At 38.9% G+C, this 15,793-nt stretch overlaps 1 protein-coding gene across 2 annotated transcripts in view; it reads left to right on the top strand.

Annotated features, from left to right (window-relative positions):
* Positions 1-15,793, top strand: part of CSMD1 (CUB and Sushi multiple domains 1) — a 2,045,798-nt gene that overhangs the window by 1,411,681 nt on the left and 618,324 nt on the right. For both annotated transcript variants that reach the window (XM_005562521.5, XM_065518732.2), the window contains exon 9: positions 8,152-8,276. In XM_005562521.5, coding sequence (XP_005562578.3) covers positions 8,152-8,276 — 125 coding nt within the window. The remainder of the gene's footprint in view (positions 1-8,151; positions 8,277-15,793) is intronic.

Genomic DNA, 15,793 nt, shown 5'->3' with positions numbered 1-15,793 from the left:
ATTTGGTTGCTGCATTGTTTCTCTGTTTCATTTTACCTGCAAACTGACATATGAAAGTGGCTTTGCTTTGCTCATTCACTCAACTTCTGTTTGTTGAGTGTCTGTGATGTGTCTGGCACTCTAGGAGGCCCTGGGGACACTTGTGTGTGGCCTCAGACTTGCAGCCTGAGACTGAGCTCAAGATGCTGAGGAATATTAGAGGTGTTCTGGTTGGTTTTTCTTCTCTCATTCCTTTTCTTGAATCAAATGTCACTCTGTTGTTCTAAAGTTAGAAAAATACCGTCGTCTTTCTAATAGAGTTCCCAGGAAACTTTTTAGCATCTTGCTCAGGAAACTCTCCAGATAACTGATTCTATGTATTGGGAAAAAGCAATGTTTTAATGTGAAAATCAAGTAAGATGGAGGAAGGCAGGGCAAGAAAAATATAGAGAAAGAGAGAGGGAGATAGGGAGAAAGAGATGGCAAAGATGGGAGAATGACCCACATATAATAAGAATAGCAATATTATTTGCAAAGTAAGTTAAAATGGGTGTGTGAAATTAAATTAATAAGTCTATAAATTCTGATGTGTAAAATGTAATTTTATTTGTACTGTGATTGGTAATTTCTTTTGTGAGATCCTCATTTTGTCTGAGTCAGAAAACTTTATTCATTCTTAAAAGAGTTAAAATTACTGATTTCCCAGTGAAGCAGGTTTAAAGTCAGCTCTGAACATCCCTTCACTCTCTCTCAAGGATGTTAAGGGTCCGGGCTGTGGAGAGGGCATTTTGGCCTTGGCTAGAGCAGGCATCTCTCCTCCATCCTGCCTGTGCCACCCACTCCTGGTCATAACCTTCCGTACGCCTCCGCCCTGGAGGCAGGGGCACCTGGGCAGGGGCTCAAGGGCTTGACCTTCTCCATTGCGAGCTCCTCCCGCCTTCTCCAGACTCTGTGAAGCACTGGCAGACACAGGGGTGTCTCCATGAGGCCACAGCTGGGAATGAAGGAGCCCTGCATTACCCCTGGACACACAGACACAGTGCAAGGATTTCTGTCTTGTTCTGTCTCCTCACCCAGCTTGGGTCTTGGTCCTAGGTATGGTGGGGAAACACGACACTGGGCTTCCCTAGCCTCCGCGCCACCGTCACGCTCATCACCACAGCTCCAGTGGTAAGTTCTGGCGGTAACCAGACCACTTTAAGCAGGACTCAGCTCCATTCCTTCTCACTGGGCAGGACCCCCCAGCCAGGGCTTCCAGCCACCCCTGCCTATATCCAAGCACAGGCCAAGAGTTCCGACTTCTCCTTGGGATGGAGCGGTGTGGGGAGGGGTGGGCCACCACCTTTGCCGTTGGGGCAACTCAGCCATTCCACACTGGGGGCTTTGTTTTATTTCTTATAGTGGAGAAGGAGGACCCAGGAGAACGTACCATCCCATCTCTGTTACACATACTTCATGATGTACACCTGAAATACACACACAGACACACACACACAGACACACATACACACCCACTCACACACGCACACACACGCACATACACACACATTCACATACACACACATACACATACATACACACAGACATACATATACACACACATACATATACACACATGGATTTGCACACACAGAGATGTGCGCACATGTGCACACACACGTAAACACGCACATACACCCTTCAGCATTCGCCCTTCCCCCAGCTCACAGCCCTTGTTCCTCTTAAGCAAATACTTTTCTTCAAGCAACATTTCTAAGCTTTTGATCAAGTGTGGCTGCAGCTACTGCCCCCTGTGCCATCCATCTCCATTTTCCCAGAACAAAGGTGGCAAATCCCGGCTTGAACTTCACATTGAAGAAAAGGTTTCCTCAAATTTTTGTGTTTTCTGCTGCTTGAGACTGAAAAACATTTTACCTAATGTATTTTTTCTTTTTGCTGAAGATACAAAAATGCTTAAACGCCTACCTTCGTTACCTAATCATGTATATGTGTGTGTGTATATATATACACACACACACACGCACACACACATTTATTTCTTTTATATTTATGAATATTGAAGTGTACTGTTTGAATTGAATTTTTTAACACAGAAAGATGTGTCTGTCTTTCCATAGCTATCTATCCATCCATGTATCTATATATTCATCTATTTATATTTCTATCCATCTATCTGTCATCTGTCAATCTATCTACCTAACCAGATGGATATCTACCTACCTATCCATTCATATATCTATCCATCTATGTATCTGTCTGTCTATTTATCTGTCTGTCTAATCCTCCATCTTTCTATCATCTGTCCATCTATTCATCTATCATCTATCCATCTGTCTAATATATTTAACTATCATCTATCCATCCATCTTTCATCTATCCATCTATCTTTCCATCCATTCATCTATCTATGCATCTGTGTATCTATCCATCTATTTATCTAATCAATCTATTCCCCCATCCATCTATCATCTATCCATCTATTCATCTATCAATCATCTATCTATCTAATATATCTATCTAACTATCATCTATCCATCCATCTGTTATCTGTCCATCTGTTCATCTATCTATCCATCTCTTTATCATCTGTCTATTTATCTGTGTATCTATCATCTATCTATCTATCTATCTATCTATCTATCTATCTATCTATCATCTATCTCTCATCTGTCTATTGGTTGCGTCAGCAGATTCAGTAGATGCTGAGCAGTGTGTGTTGAAAAGAGAGGTAGGAGACCCCTACCTAGCCAGTCAGTAGATTAGTGTAATCTCCTGTAAATAGTGGACAGTTAAGTCTCACAGCTAAGTCAACCCGTATCCTGTTTTGAACATTAGTTTAATCTTCAAGTCACCTCAAATTATTTTTCAAAAATAGTTGTGATACCAATGTTGAATAAGTTCACAAATAGCTATGCTGTATGACAACCAGATTTAGAAATTGTTTGTATTACTACTAAAGCATGTTTGAAAATAGTTTACTGACTTAGAAAGAGTATTTATGTTGTGGTAAAGTTAATTACATGGTGATAAATAAAATGTCTTTAGAAATCAAACATGGAGCAATGTCAGAAGTGCTAAGCATTGAAGAAGTGCAAAATGTATGTTTCCCTATTGTATTTCATTTAAAAGTCAAAATTTTGCTGCTTTAACTGTTTGAGTTAAATTTTGCTGTGCGGTATTTATTGTCAATGTACCATGTATCTTGATCTCACACAAAATCAGTTCTCCAGTATTTCTTACAGTTACCAACTACTAACAGTTGTATAAATTGTGCAACGTAATTAATCTACAGTGCACTAAAGTTACTTGCCAATAGAAAGGTACTGCTAGCTTTTTTTTCCTAGAATTTTCCTCTGAGACTTCTTTCCAGAAAACCAAATTAGATGATCTTATGTTATATCTGATATATGTTACTTCAAACATAGTAATCATAAATCAGTGAAAACTTCGTTTATTATATATTTGAAGTTGAAAACACACATGGCTTTTAAATTGAACTGATTCATGTGTTAGATAAAACGAGAGCAAAAGATTGAATTAATAAATTAGAATTGGGGTCTTATTTAGTTTCAACCTCAACTTGATTGATTCTCACGTGGAGGCGTCTCCTTGGCTGTGCTGCTGGAATGGTGTTTACCCGCATTGGCTCTGTTTGGCGGCTGCAATCACATGAGGAGGTTGCTCCTGTTAATATTTGTAATGCTTTCAAATTAGAGAAGCTTCCATATTCTATTGATGGCTATTTCTGATAATCTGCGAAAAGGTTTCATGATCGTAATGATGGAGTGAGTTCTACACTGTACTCTCAATGTACTGAATACAAATGTGTGCAGAGATTTCTGGACTAGGTTGTGATAACAGATGATGATCGTGGAAGCCGGGGAGCAATCCTCCACTCTCCACTGGAATTGGCTTTCAAAACTCTCCTCTGGTGGAAATCTGAGAAGAGTAAGAGCTGAGTTCAGTTCCTGGAGAGTGCACGTGACTACCTCGATGAGTGAGAAGGAAGGAACAGTCTAATAGAAGCAACATAAATGTTTTCATTTTAACTTTTAAATTATAGAGTAATAGAATCAGGAAAACAATCATCATTTGAATATATAAAGAAAAATTTACTTGTGATAGTACCACTCAAAAATGGGTTGTGTCTATCTTCCTGATATTTAGATGTCAATATGGATAGAGAGATCATTGTTATTTTGAGTACATACAATTTTGGATTATTCTTTTTTCCTTTTCTATATTTCTACATATGTCCTTTTTATTTTTCTTTATTGCTACATATATTTTATATTTGCCTTTTATAAAGCAGCGTTGCATTCTTTCAAATATATCCAAAAAAACTTAATTAAGCACAGTCCTATTGTTGGCCATTTTCATGTCTTCCAAAGAATATCACTGACCAGAAATTTCCTATATTTTGGATGATAAACATATATTATATTGCCAGAAATGAAATCAATTAGTCAGAGTGGTGATATTTTCTTTTCTAAAATTGACAAAAACTATAGATATTTATGGTGTACATGACAGTCTGAAACATGAATACATTGTAAAATGGCCAAATCAAGCTAATTAACATACCCATTAGTTCACATATTTGTCATTTTTCATGGTGACAACTTTCAACATCTCTCCAGGCAATTTTCAAGTATACAATATGCTGTTATTAACTACAGTCGCCATGCTGTATGATAGATCTCCTGAGCTTTTTTCTCCTAAGTGAAATTTTGTATTATTTGTTTCCTCTCCTTCCTCCAGTCCCTGGTACCCACACTCTGCTACTGTGAGTTCTATTTTTCCGGATTTCACATAGAAATGAGACCATGCAGTACTTGTCTTTCTGTGCCTGGTTCATTTTCCTTTGCATAATTTCCCCCAGGATCAACTGTGTTGTCACAAATGGCAAGATTTCCTCTTTTCTAAAAAAAAAGGCTGAATAATATTTCATTGTGTACGCCCACACACGCGCGCGTGCGCGCGCACCCACACACACACACACACACATACACACACACACACACACCACATTTGCTTTATCCATTTCTCGGTCCAGTGTTGGACCCTTGCATTGACTCCATGGCTTGGCTATTGCGAGTAATGCTGCAGACTACGGGAGTGCAGATATCTCTTCAACGTGTTGATTTCATTTCCTTCAGATGTACGATCAGAAGTGAAATTCTAGATCATGTAGGAGTTCTATTTTTAATTTTTTGAGGACCCCCTATAGTATTTTCTGTAATGAATATGCTAATTTACATATTTTACATTTCTAACAACAATGTACAAGGGTTTCCTTTTCTCCACATCCTCACCAACACTTACTATCTTTTGTCTTTTCTATAATAGCCATCTTAAAAGGTGTGAGTTGATATCTCACTGTGGTTTTAATTTGCATTTCCCTGATGATTAATGACACGGAACACCTTTCCATATACCGGTTGGCCATTTTTACGTCTTTTTTAAAGAAATGTCTATTCAGGTCCTTTGCCCGTATTTTACATGGATGATTTGTTTTCTTGTGATTTCCTTGTTTGAGTTCTTTGTATTTGTGGATATGAACTCATTACCAGATATTTTGTTCTCCAGTATTTTCTCCCATTCTGTAGGGTGTCTCTTCACTCTATTGCTTGTTTCTTTTCCTGTGCATAAAGGTTTTAGTTTGATGTCATCTCATTTGTCTATTTTTGCCTGTGTTGCTTGTGCTTTGGGGATTTAGGCTTATTGATTGCTTTTTTCTCAAAACAGAATACAATTTGCTACTTATACCTAAAGGAATATTGGTTGGATGTAGGAAAAAATGCATGAAAAGAGAGAGATTTTATAGGAGCACAGAGCCCTCCACGACTAAGCAATGATGTGCTATGTACTGCAGTCACTGAAATACAGTGCTTGCTAGGTTGAAGCAATGCCCCCCATCCCTCCCTTTCTGTTTGAACCCCCCTGGAATGTTACATTAAATATCAGGGGCTTAGGTTAAGGGGATCATTGAAAAAGTGGCCACACTCCAATTCCAACTCTTCCTACCCGAGGACTCTCGTGTCATTTTATTTATTTTCTTCATGGTGCATTGTGACACTTTTTTGTTTTCTTTATGTTTGGTTTGGTTACTTTTTTCTTTCTTAACTTTCAGGTTATCTCCATGATATTGTGGTTTTGTGCTATTCACTTCTGCTGCTTTGGTACTTAGAGTGTGACACATGGTAGATGTTCAATGAAAATATATCGAAAGAATGGTGGAAACTATGGATATTAAAATTTAGGTAAATAGAAAGAACTGGAGATTGATACCTGGAATAGAAAACACAAAGATATAGCAATTGTCTTTAAAAAAATTCTTAGATGAGGTTTAAACACAGATCAATGAGCAAAAACTATGGTGGCGGAATATGTCTACAATTACAGATGTCTTAAATAAGTGTTATGGCTAGCAATTAAAATGGGAATAATGACTGGGTTTTGTTTTTTATATTTTTCACATTTAAAATTAGTACCTATTATATTCTTACAATGCTGGGTTTCTCAAAATTAGTTCCACAGAACTCTAGTTGTCCTGGATTCCTGGAGGAAAAAAGAGCTTCCTAGACAGATAAATCTGGAAAAGTCTACATCCTTTGAATTCTCTTCATTATTTTCTAAAATAAGCTTTTGCATATTAAGTTTTATTAAGATAAGGCACTCCTTTAGAAAAGAAGAAAGGTGTTTAATTTTGTTTAACCTAGAATTTTCCCAATTGGTTTGACTCTGATTTGACGGCTGTTGTTGACATCTACGGCAATCCCCAGAGAGTGTTTCATAGATGCCATAGGGGGATGCTGGTGCAATGTTACTGGAATGATATTTATTCTGATATTATAGATATGGATTTTTTTTTCACTCAGCAAGAAAGAAAAGCATCTATTTATGTTTCCCCTATGTTGTCTCTATTATTAACTTCATCCATCCACACTGACAACTGTGCTTCTTTTCCTGCAAAGACTCCTTATTTCACTTCTGTTTCCTCAACAACAGCCCGGGGTTTCTCAACTAAAAACATGAGTAGAATTTCCTCTTGTAACAATGGGCTTGTCAGATAGTTAAATAAGACTACATTTCATTCAATGCCAGAAGCCAGGCTCAGAAGAAGTAATTGGGTGGTGTTCAAACCTGATCTCTGCCTCTCACACTTTTGAATGCAGCTGTCCAGTTGGTGTTCTGTGACAGGGTTTTGTTAATGTTTGCAACCGTAAAGCTGCATGTTTGCAGATGCAGCTCTGGAGCCAGGACAGTTTTTTCTCTAACTCCAGGCTGGATGGATTGCTTTCTTCTAAAACACAGTCGGGCTCAGTGGCTCACACCTGTAATCTTAGCACATTGAGAGGCTGAGGTGGGTGAATCACTTGAGGTTAGGAATTCAAGACCAGCCTGGCCAACATGGTGAAACCCCATCTCTACTAAAAGGACAAAAATTAGCCAGGCGTGGTTACGCACACCTATAGTCACGGCTATGCGGGAGGCTGAGGCAGGAGAATCGCTTGAACCCGGGAGGCGGATGTTGCAGTGGGCTGAGATCACACCACTGCACTCCAGCTTGGGTGACAGTGCGAGACTCCGTCTAAAAACAAAACGAACAAAAACACAACAACAAAAAGAAAGAAAAGTAAAACAAATCATTCTTTTCCTATAAGAATTTCTGAAATATAATATCACTAGCTTTCTTTTAAATATAATTAACATGTGTGATAGTAAAATACGTTCTTTACTGAGATATTTTCTTAACCTAGACTTTTTTACTTCTTGTTTTTGTAAAATATTTATTCATGATGAATGACATCCAACTTCCTCTTGTTTTCAGGGTACAAAATTTCTTCACATTTGTTTTCTTATTAAAGCCACAACATTCAGTAAGGTCATTTTTGCTATTTATTTTCTATCTTAGTCGTGACAAGTTAAGGTTCATATGTTTGTTTAGCTGTGAAGGTGGAAGAACAGGAGTCTGAACCCAAGTCTTTTGATTTTATAACCTTTGCTAAATCACAGGGTTGCCTCTATAAATCATACCAAATAGATTGCTTAATGTCTTATGCTGTTTTAACTGCGCAACGTCAGAGCGGCCATTTTGCTGATTTTTTTTTCCTAAAGAAGTCTTCTGTGAATAATTTGGGTTTTTTGTTTTATTTTTTAACTGCTTAGGGTTGGTGCAAATGTACAGTTTTCTTGTGAGGACAATTACGTGCTCCAGGGATCCAAAAGCATCACCTGTCAGAGAGTTACAGAGACGCTCGCCGCTTGGAGTGACCACCGGCCCATCTGCCGAGGTAAGGCACCTGTGGTGGGGTAAAGCCCGGATTATCTCTTTCTTTAGGGTTGGCATTTTTTTTTCTGAATATACTATTTAAGCATGAAGCATTGTCTACAGGCAGAGTACCACTTGGTAGTAAGGTACATTTTCATAGTGATGTGGGTAATAACAGAAATCTTTCCTTGGAATTTGTTAAGAAGCTAACGTTTCCAAGAATATTTTTGTGTTTTACATTTGAGGACAGATGTGAGCAAAGCCATGCGTACTCCCTGTAACTTGGCATCTATCTATACACACACACAGTGTGCATGTGTGTGAATCTGTGTTCCACAGCTGGACCTGCCAGAAAGGTTTCTGTGCGCCCTGCAAATCTAAAAAGTTCACTTTCCCATTGCAGTAAGGTTGAATTTTTTAGGTATTAATTACATGTAGTAATGAAAGGAATTATTAACCCGATTCCAAATCATCATTTTATTAGTGAATGATCTTTAATCTCTAACATAGTTAGCAGGGTAAAATATTCATCATTATCATCATCATTTTCAAATAAAACGTATGTAGTCAGCAAATGTTAAATTGTTTATTTGTTACTGCTATGAAGTATATACCAATTCTTACCAGAATTACAGAAATCATATTGAAGCCAGAAGAAAATTACTTTGGTTGTTTTAAAATGAAAAATAATATAAAATTAAAGAAATGCTAGGTTTGGAGGTTTTGTTTTTGCATTTTGGCCGTAAAATGATTTCTGTAAACTGGTAGTTTTGGGAGGAAAAGCACTAGTTTGACTAAAAAGGAAAGCTTCATATGTAAGAATACCTTATCTTTCCATATAGTCTTTTCATGTGAATGGACTTATACATTTTAAACTTTTAAGCATTTTAGTTATAAAAAAAAATAATGGTACAGGAAGCATAGTGCCTGTGAAATTAACTAGTTGCCAAACATGTCACTATTGTCATCTAAGCTAGGAATACTCTTTGGCACCATTTACTGTATTGTACCTGGTCCCTATAACCACTTGGGACCGGGCAGGGTGGGTGTATGGCCCAGCTGACAGCGAGCTGTCACCTCTTAAATGGAGACCCTTCACAGAGTCAGCAGTCTCTGGTCAAAGAAAGGCACATGGCTGTCCCCTTCTTTTTGTCACTAGACTACTTTGATTGTACATTTTTCAGTTCTAATGTAAGACTCTTAAGCACTTCAAAGAACCGTACTAAAATTCATGTTCCCACTAGAGCTGCTGATGCACAAGCCTCCCAACTACACACGAGGGACGAGTCACATGGATTATTTTTCCTTTAGGGGAAAAAAAAAAATTCCTTCGATAGTTTTCTTGCTCTTATATCCCAGAAATAGACTTCATTATTTTTAAAGTTCACTTTTGACAAATAGTAAATGTGCATTCTTTTACATGTTGCTTTTAAATCAATATTTTAGAGTAACTTAAATATTTGCCTTTATATTATTTGATGTTATAAGTTAACCCATGACATTGCCTTTCTTGGCCCTGACTCTCGTCTTAAACTCAAAGCACTTTCTCAGTATCCTGTCCCAAACATATCACACGCTCAGAGGTGCTTACGTCTTAGGAAACAGCTGCTCCATCCAGGCTGAAGGTGGAGACATTTCTCCCATCCTTCTCAACCCCTCAGCTACTCACGCTTAGAGAGAATTAGAAGAGGATTCTTTGTGGTTTTCTGTTCTCATTGATTCAAGTGTCCCACTTGATCATATTTTGGAAAAGAACACTTTCTCCACAGGGGCCTCTGTTGCTTGGTGTGTTTGGTTTGGTTTCTGGAAAAGTTGCTAGTAACCGCCAAGGCTCTGCCTCTTCCTTTCAACTCCACAGGCAGAGAGTGCCTGACTTTATCCATCTTCTCTTCTCACTGACGATTCCCTTGTTTTACTTAAGTTAGATATACCTTGATCATCATTGAATAGTTCTTTAGTTCTTTTTAAGTTTATTACTTGTAATAAATTTAGTAAGAACTAAAAATGTATTTGAAGTAATAAACTTAATTTATTTTTCTGAAATAATAACTTACAGTGCTGGAAATAATTCCTAAGGAAGTGTTTTTATAGTGGATGGGTTTTACCAGTGTTGACTCAGACAAAGGCCATGCTCTCACATATTTTTGAGATAATCTTTTCTCCATCTTGGACTCCTGCTGAGACATCAAAGGGACAATGCTCCTTAGCTATGTAGTTGCATCCATTGATAAGATGGATAAGAAACCCTCAATTTCTTAAAAAGTATCCTTTCTAGGAGGTAATACTTGTGTTCTGACCTTACGGTCATTCTGAGGTTTCAGAGCACGGCTGTGCAACCACACACTCTGCCTTTCCTGTCTCGAATGCTGCCGCAGCTCTCGCTTCCAAATTTTAGCCTCTTTTGCCATCTGCAGAGGCTGAGAAGTTTCAAAATCATCCAGCCCTGATTCCTTTGTGTTTGACAGTCCTCCCCTCAATTTATGTCTTTCCTATCGTGTTTTAGCATCAGCAACAAGAAGAAATCAAGCGGCCTCTTGGACACATGGCCTGGAAATCTCCTTAGCAGTTCATCTGTGTTGGTCACTGAACACCCTGCTTCCCACCTAATCACAGAACCACTTCTGCTGAGCTTCTGCCACCTCTTTCAGTTTCCAGGAATGTCTCTCTTTCCGAGTCCCACCAAGAGTATCGTTATAAGATAGATTTCTACTAGCCGTCTATCCGAGGCACCTGAGGCTTCCTCTATGACACTCCCCAAACCTGGCAGCTCTGACCCACTACCCAGCTCCAAAGCTGTGCCCATGTTTGCTTCAGCAACACCTCATGCCCAAGCACTCGACTCTGTGAGTAAAAATTCCAGCAGAGAAGCAAATCCACTAGGATGGAGACCAAAGTATGGGCTTATATCAGGGAGCTGGCTCACACGGTTGGTAGGGCTGGCATTATATCTGAATTCTGAAAGACCGGCTGTTGGGAAGGAAAGATAGGGATCAGGCCAGGCTCCCCGGGAAGAGGTCAAAGCTGCTGACCACAGGCAGGGGTCTCTCTGTAAGGGGAATTCTAAGCCCTCTTTAAAGACTTCCCAAATGATTATGTAAAGGCCACACAAAATAATCTCCTTAACTTAGAGTCAATTGATAAGGGACATTATTTATGCCTCCAAAATCCCTTCACAGGAGCACCTAAGTTAGTGCTGGATTGAATAACTGGGAAAAGTATGTGTTTATTTCCCAAACTATGTATGTGACTTTGAAATATTTAGTAGCTAGACTAAAAAGGTACAGAGAAACAGGTGAATTGAATTGTAATAACATTTTATTTAACCCAAAGACTACCAAATAGTATCACATTAACGTATAGTTAATACAAATGTGATAATGAGATGTTTTACATATTTTCTTTTTTTCATACTGTGTTTTGGAATTCCAGTGTGCATTTTATACCTCGAGCATAGCTCGTCTCAGACCGGCTGCATTTCAGGTGCCCAGTAGCCACGTGTGGTTAGCAGCTGCCACATGTGACAGCACAAGTTTAGACATTTACAGGGGTGATTTTCTTCCTCACTATGAAGAGCCATGAACACCCTTGTAGTTGTGAAGAGGAGAAATGAGCCCAGTGAGTTGTGCCCCCCTTCCTGGCTGGCATCCCTCTGTAGAACACCCTTCAATTAAAATCCGTAAGTTCCTCAGGCTGACAACTTTTAGGAACCCTGAGTATGTCACCATTCCCTCTTTTAAGTAGCGTCTCAATTTGCTTCCAATAATGGATTCATCCATTAGAGAAGAGCTGAAAAACATTTATAAAAGTGGAGCTTTTATAACTATTTCTATAAAAAGATAACGTCAGATATCTAAAGTGTCCAGGAAAACGGACAAATGCTACCTGAAACAGACTACGGGGAATCGTTCTTTGCTATCGATAGGTTCTGTACATCAGGGACCATTTTCCAAGTTCATTTGTCACTCTGCCGTTACCACAAAAAATAGTATCTAAAAAGACAGCATTGGCCCAGCACGGTGGCTCACGCCTGTCATCCCAGCACTTTGGGAGGCCAAGGTGGGCAGATCACCTGAGGTCAGGAGTTCAAGACCAACCTGACCAACATAGTGAAACCCCGTCTTTACTAAAAATACAAAAATTAGCTGGACATGCTGGTGCACGCCTGTAATCCCAGCTACTGGGGAGGCTGAGGCAGGGGGATCACTTGAACCTGGAAGGTGGAGGTTGCAGTGAGCAGAGATCGTGCCACTGTACCCCAGCCTGGGTGACAAGAGCAAAACTTCATCTCAAAAAAAAAAAAAAAAAGGCAGCATCGTAGTTTTGAATTTTCCTAATTCATCCTCTAAAGGTGGCCTAATAATGATCGTTTCTGCCACGTATTCTCCACTCAACCGTCTATCAAATACAATAAAATGCCCCTGATCCGAACATCATGCCCATTCTGAGCATAAATCTATTCCAGCGAGGTGCGTCCAGGAAGGACTGACTCTCAAGGTTCCTATTTTCATGAAGGGTCTGTAACTCTGAAGGAATGATCATGCCTCCTCGGGAGCAGGAATATCTGATGGAAGCATTTGATACATTGCAGTGAGTCAGAAGTGATCCTTCCATCTGGCGGCTGGTGTGGTTAACCAATGCTTACATTAGCTAATTAGCTCTGAGAACCGGGGCAACATTACCTTTTCTTCCTGTTACCAAACAGATGAACGGTTGTCATAGCTCAGTAATTATACAAGTGATTTTGTTTGAAATTACGCTCACTTCATTTAGGAATATGAAAACAACCATTATGATTTTTTTTTGCAGGGTAAAACATTATGAGCTGTTTAAAACTGTGTGAGTATCTTTAACTGGCAGTAGATTTTTAAAATAAGCAAACAAAATGGAGAGGAGAGTATATCGTTGTATTTTTTTTAAGTGAAATGATCAGGCTGGTACTTCCTTCCATCAGTCTTTAGGGGCAATTTATGTAGAGAACTTCCTTCAATGCTAATGCTCTTTGATCTGTAGAGTTAATGTTTTGAGTTGCTCCCTGAGATGAAAAGCCCTCTAAGAAAAATAAAGTATTATTGGCAGTTGTAACTGTGGTTTCATGGAAGCTAATTGGAGCCAGCCAGAGCCAGAGAAAAAGTTATTATTGCCTTGGAATTTCAGATTAGGTTAGCTAAAAATTATTCTTAATTTATGAACTCATCATTTACCAAAAACTTTTACAAGTTTTTCTTTTCTTTTCCACCTGTGTTTTCTGTCCATGTAGAAATGACCTTTTAAAGAGTAATAAGAAGATCATTTACCTCAAAAGATGACTCTTCATTCTACCAGGTTACAGATTCAGTGTCCGTGTCAGGATAATATTTTGTGTATTTGATCAGGTAGCCACTATCTCAGAGATTTAGAGAGACAAACACAAGGTTAACTTTTTAATTCCCATGAATTTTGAGAAATTTCTGTTGTTGTTTCCTGACTCCTGAAGCTTTATACTTTTTACCTGAAGGTCACCTGGGAGAAAATATATTTTTCTTCTTCTTATTTTTACTAAGTTATTGGCAATAATATAGTTTTGTATCTTATACTACTCTCATACTGTATTGACATAAAATACCCTGAAAGCTAACCTTCAGTTAGCTTTTTACATTCCTAGAGCAGGCCAGGGATGTTTCTCTCTTAGGATTCTTGCGCTTGGTTTCCCCTCTCTGGAGTATCCCCCTCCCTCCAGGTATCCGTGTGACTGTCCATTTGTGCCTTTCATCAAATGCCATCTGAGCCCACGTCCTTCCATAACCACTTCTTACAGAGCAGGCCTTTTCCCTCGCTTTACAAATCTTTTATCTGCCTTTCTTCAAAGCTATTTTCTCCTTCTGACATTGTATGTGTGTGTGTTTGTTAATTTCCTGCTGAAGGCAAGAAACTTAATTTTGTTCTCTCTCCACCCTACCCTCAATGTTCAACTCATAATGAGCACTGCATGTACACTTTTTTTTCTTATTTTTTTTTTTCCTTTTTGAGACAGAGTCTCCCTCTGTCAACCCAGGCTGTAGTATAGTAGTGCTGTATTGACTCACTGCAACTTCTGCCTCCCAGGCTCAAGCGATTCTTCTGCCTCAGCCTCCCGAGTAGCTGGGATTACAGTCACCTGCCACCATGCTCAGCTAATTTTTGTATGTTTAGTAGAGACGAGGTTTTACCATGTTGGCCAGGCTGGTCTCAAACTCCCGACCTCAGGTGATCCACCTGCCTCAGCCTCCCAAAGTGCTGGGATTACAGGCGTGAGCCACTGTGCCCGGCCATGCTATGACATGTCAGGCCATGTAGTAAATGCTTTATTGTCTTCTTTTATTCAATCCTCAGAGCAATCATAAGTGGAGTTATGATTATTCTAATTAAATAAACTGAGTGGCTTAAAATTACATAAGTTAAGATGAGACAGCTACCAACTACCTAAGCCAGGCCTGGAACCGGGTGTGGTGAAGGAAAGGAAGCTTTTAGCCTCTGTGATGTATTAACTTCATTATGGTTGAAAATGTGGACATAAAATTTATGCTGGATAAAAATGTTTTCTCCTAAAAACGTATGAGAAATAGACTATCCAATATAATTATGAATTTGCTTTAAAAAAAAAAAGCTTCTAACGTGACCCCTGAAATCCCACTAATTTAAATTTAATCAATTAGAATCTTTCTTCTTTCAAGTAATTTGATTGAGTAGTTACTATACAACTGTAAGATTTCCTGGAACTGCATTTAAATAAACAGATAAGTTATTACTTTATATTAAGTAAGATAAATGGCATGAAACAAGCCTATTTTATACTTAATAAATATTCATGGATTAAGTGGATAAATGTCAAAATGGCACGCATTGGCATCCAAAATTGGTTAGTTTTCTTCTCCCTTTCCACTTTCCCTCCTGACATATTATAATTCCAATTTATCATTCTGTGAATTCTACTTTTACTGAGGAGACAGAATAGATGTAAGTGAAGTTTGAGTTTACAGGTTTGGAAAACTGTCAAGTAACATCAGGTGTACATTAGGTCACAGTTATTATCCAAGTACATTTATCAAGCATGTCAGTGAATTTTACTCTCTATTAGATGTTATATTTCCAAGAGGCAAGGCCTTTGCAAGACTAGAAAGAGGCATTCTTCTATAGTTTGTATAAACGTGCGTCTACACATTTCCACTACGGCAGCTTATGGAGAGAGATCTTGTTTTAAAAACTGGCTTGGCACTCGTATGTTGTAGTTACTTAATTATGCTGCTTAATCACCTACTTCACTGACTAATTGAATGCCTGTTTAGTGCAGAAGCTAAGGGAAGGACAGGAGTTTCCCTGCCTCCAAGGATGCTGTGAAATTGTCCAGTCCCAGTCAGAACAGCTTCCCTGGGCTGTCTCCTGGGTGAGGAGCTGCCCAATCAGTTCTTTGCATGAAGTGAAAACCCAGCAGAGTCCGTGAGTGAAGAGAGAGGCAGGTGATAAGCCTTCAGATGTCTAGGTTTCTGAGTCAGATCTTATGGCATCGTTTCGTGAATTCCCAGA

Source organism: Macaca fascicularis, chromosome 8 (genome assembly GCF_037993035.2).
Source record: "Macaca fascicularis isolate 582-1 chromosome 8, T2T-MFA8v1.1".
In the NCBI taxonomy this organism is placed as follows: domain Eukaryota; kingdom Metazoa; phylum Chordata; class Mammalia; order Primates; family Cercopithecidae; genus Macaca; species Macaca fascicularis.
Note: the sequence above shows the minus strand (reverse complement) of the source record. Positions and strands in the feature narration are given on the sequence as shown.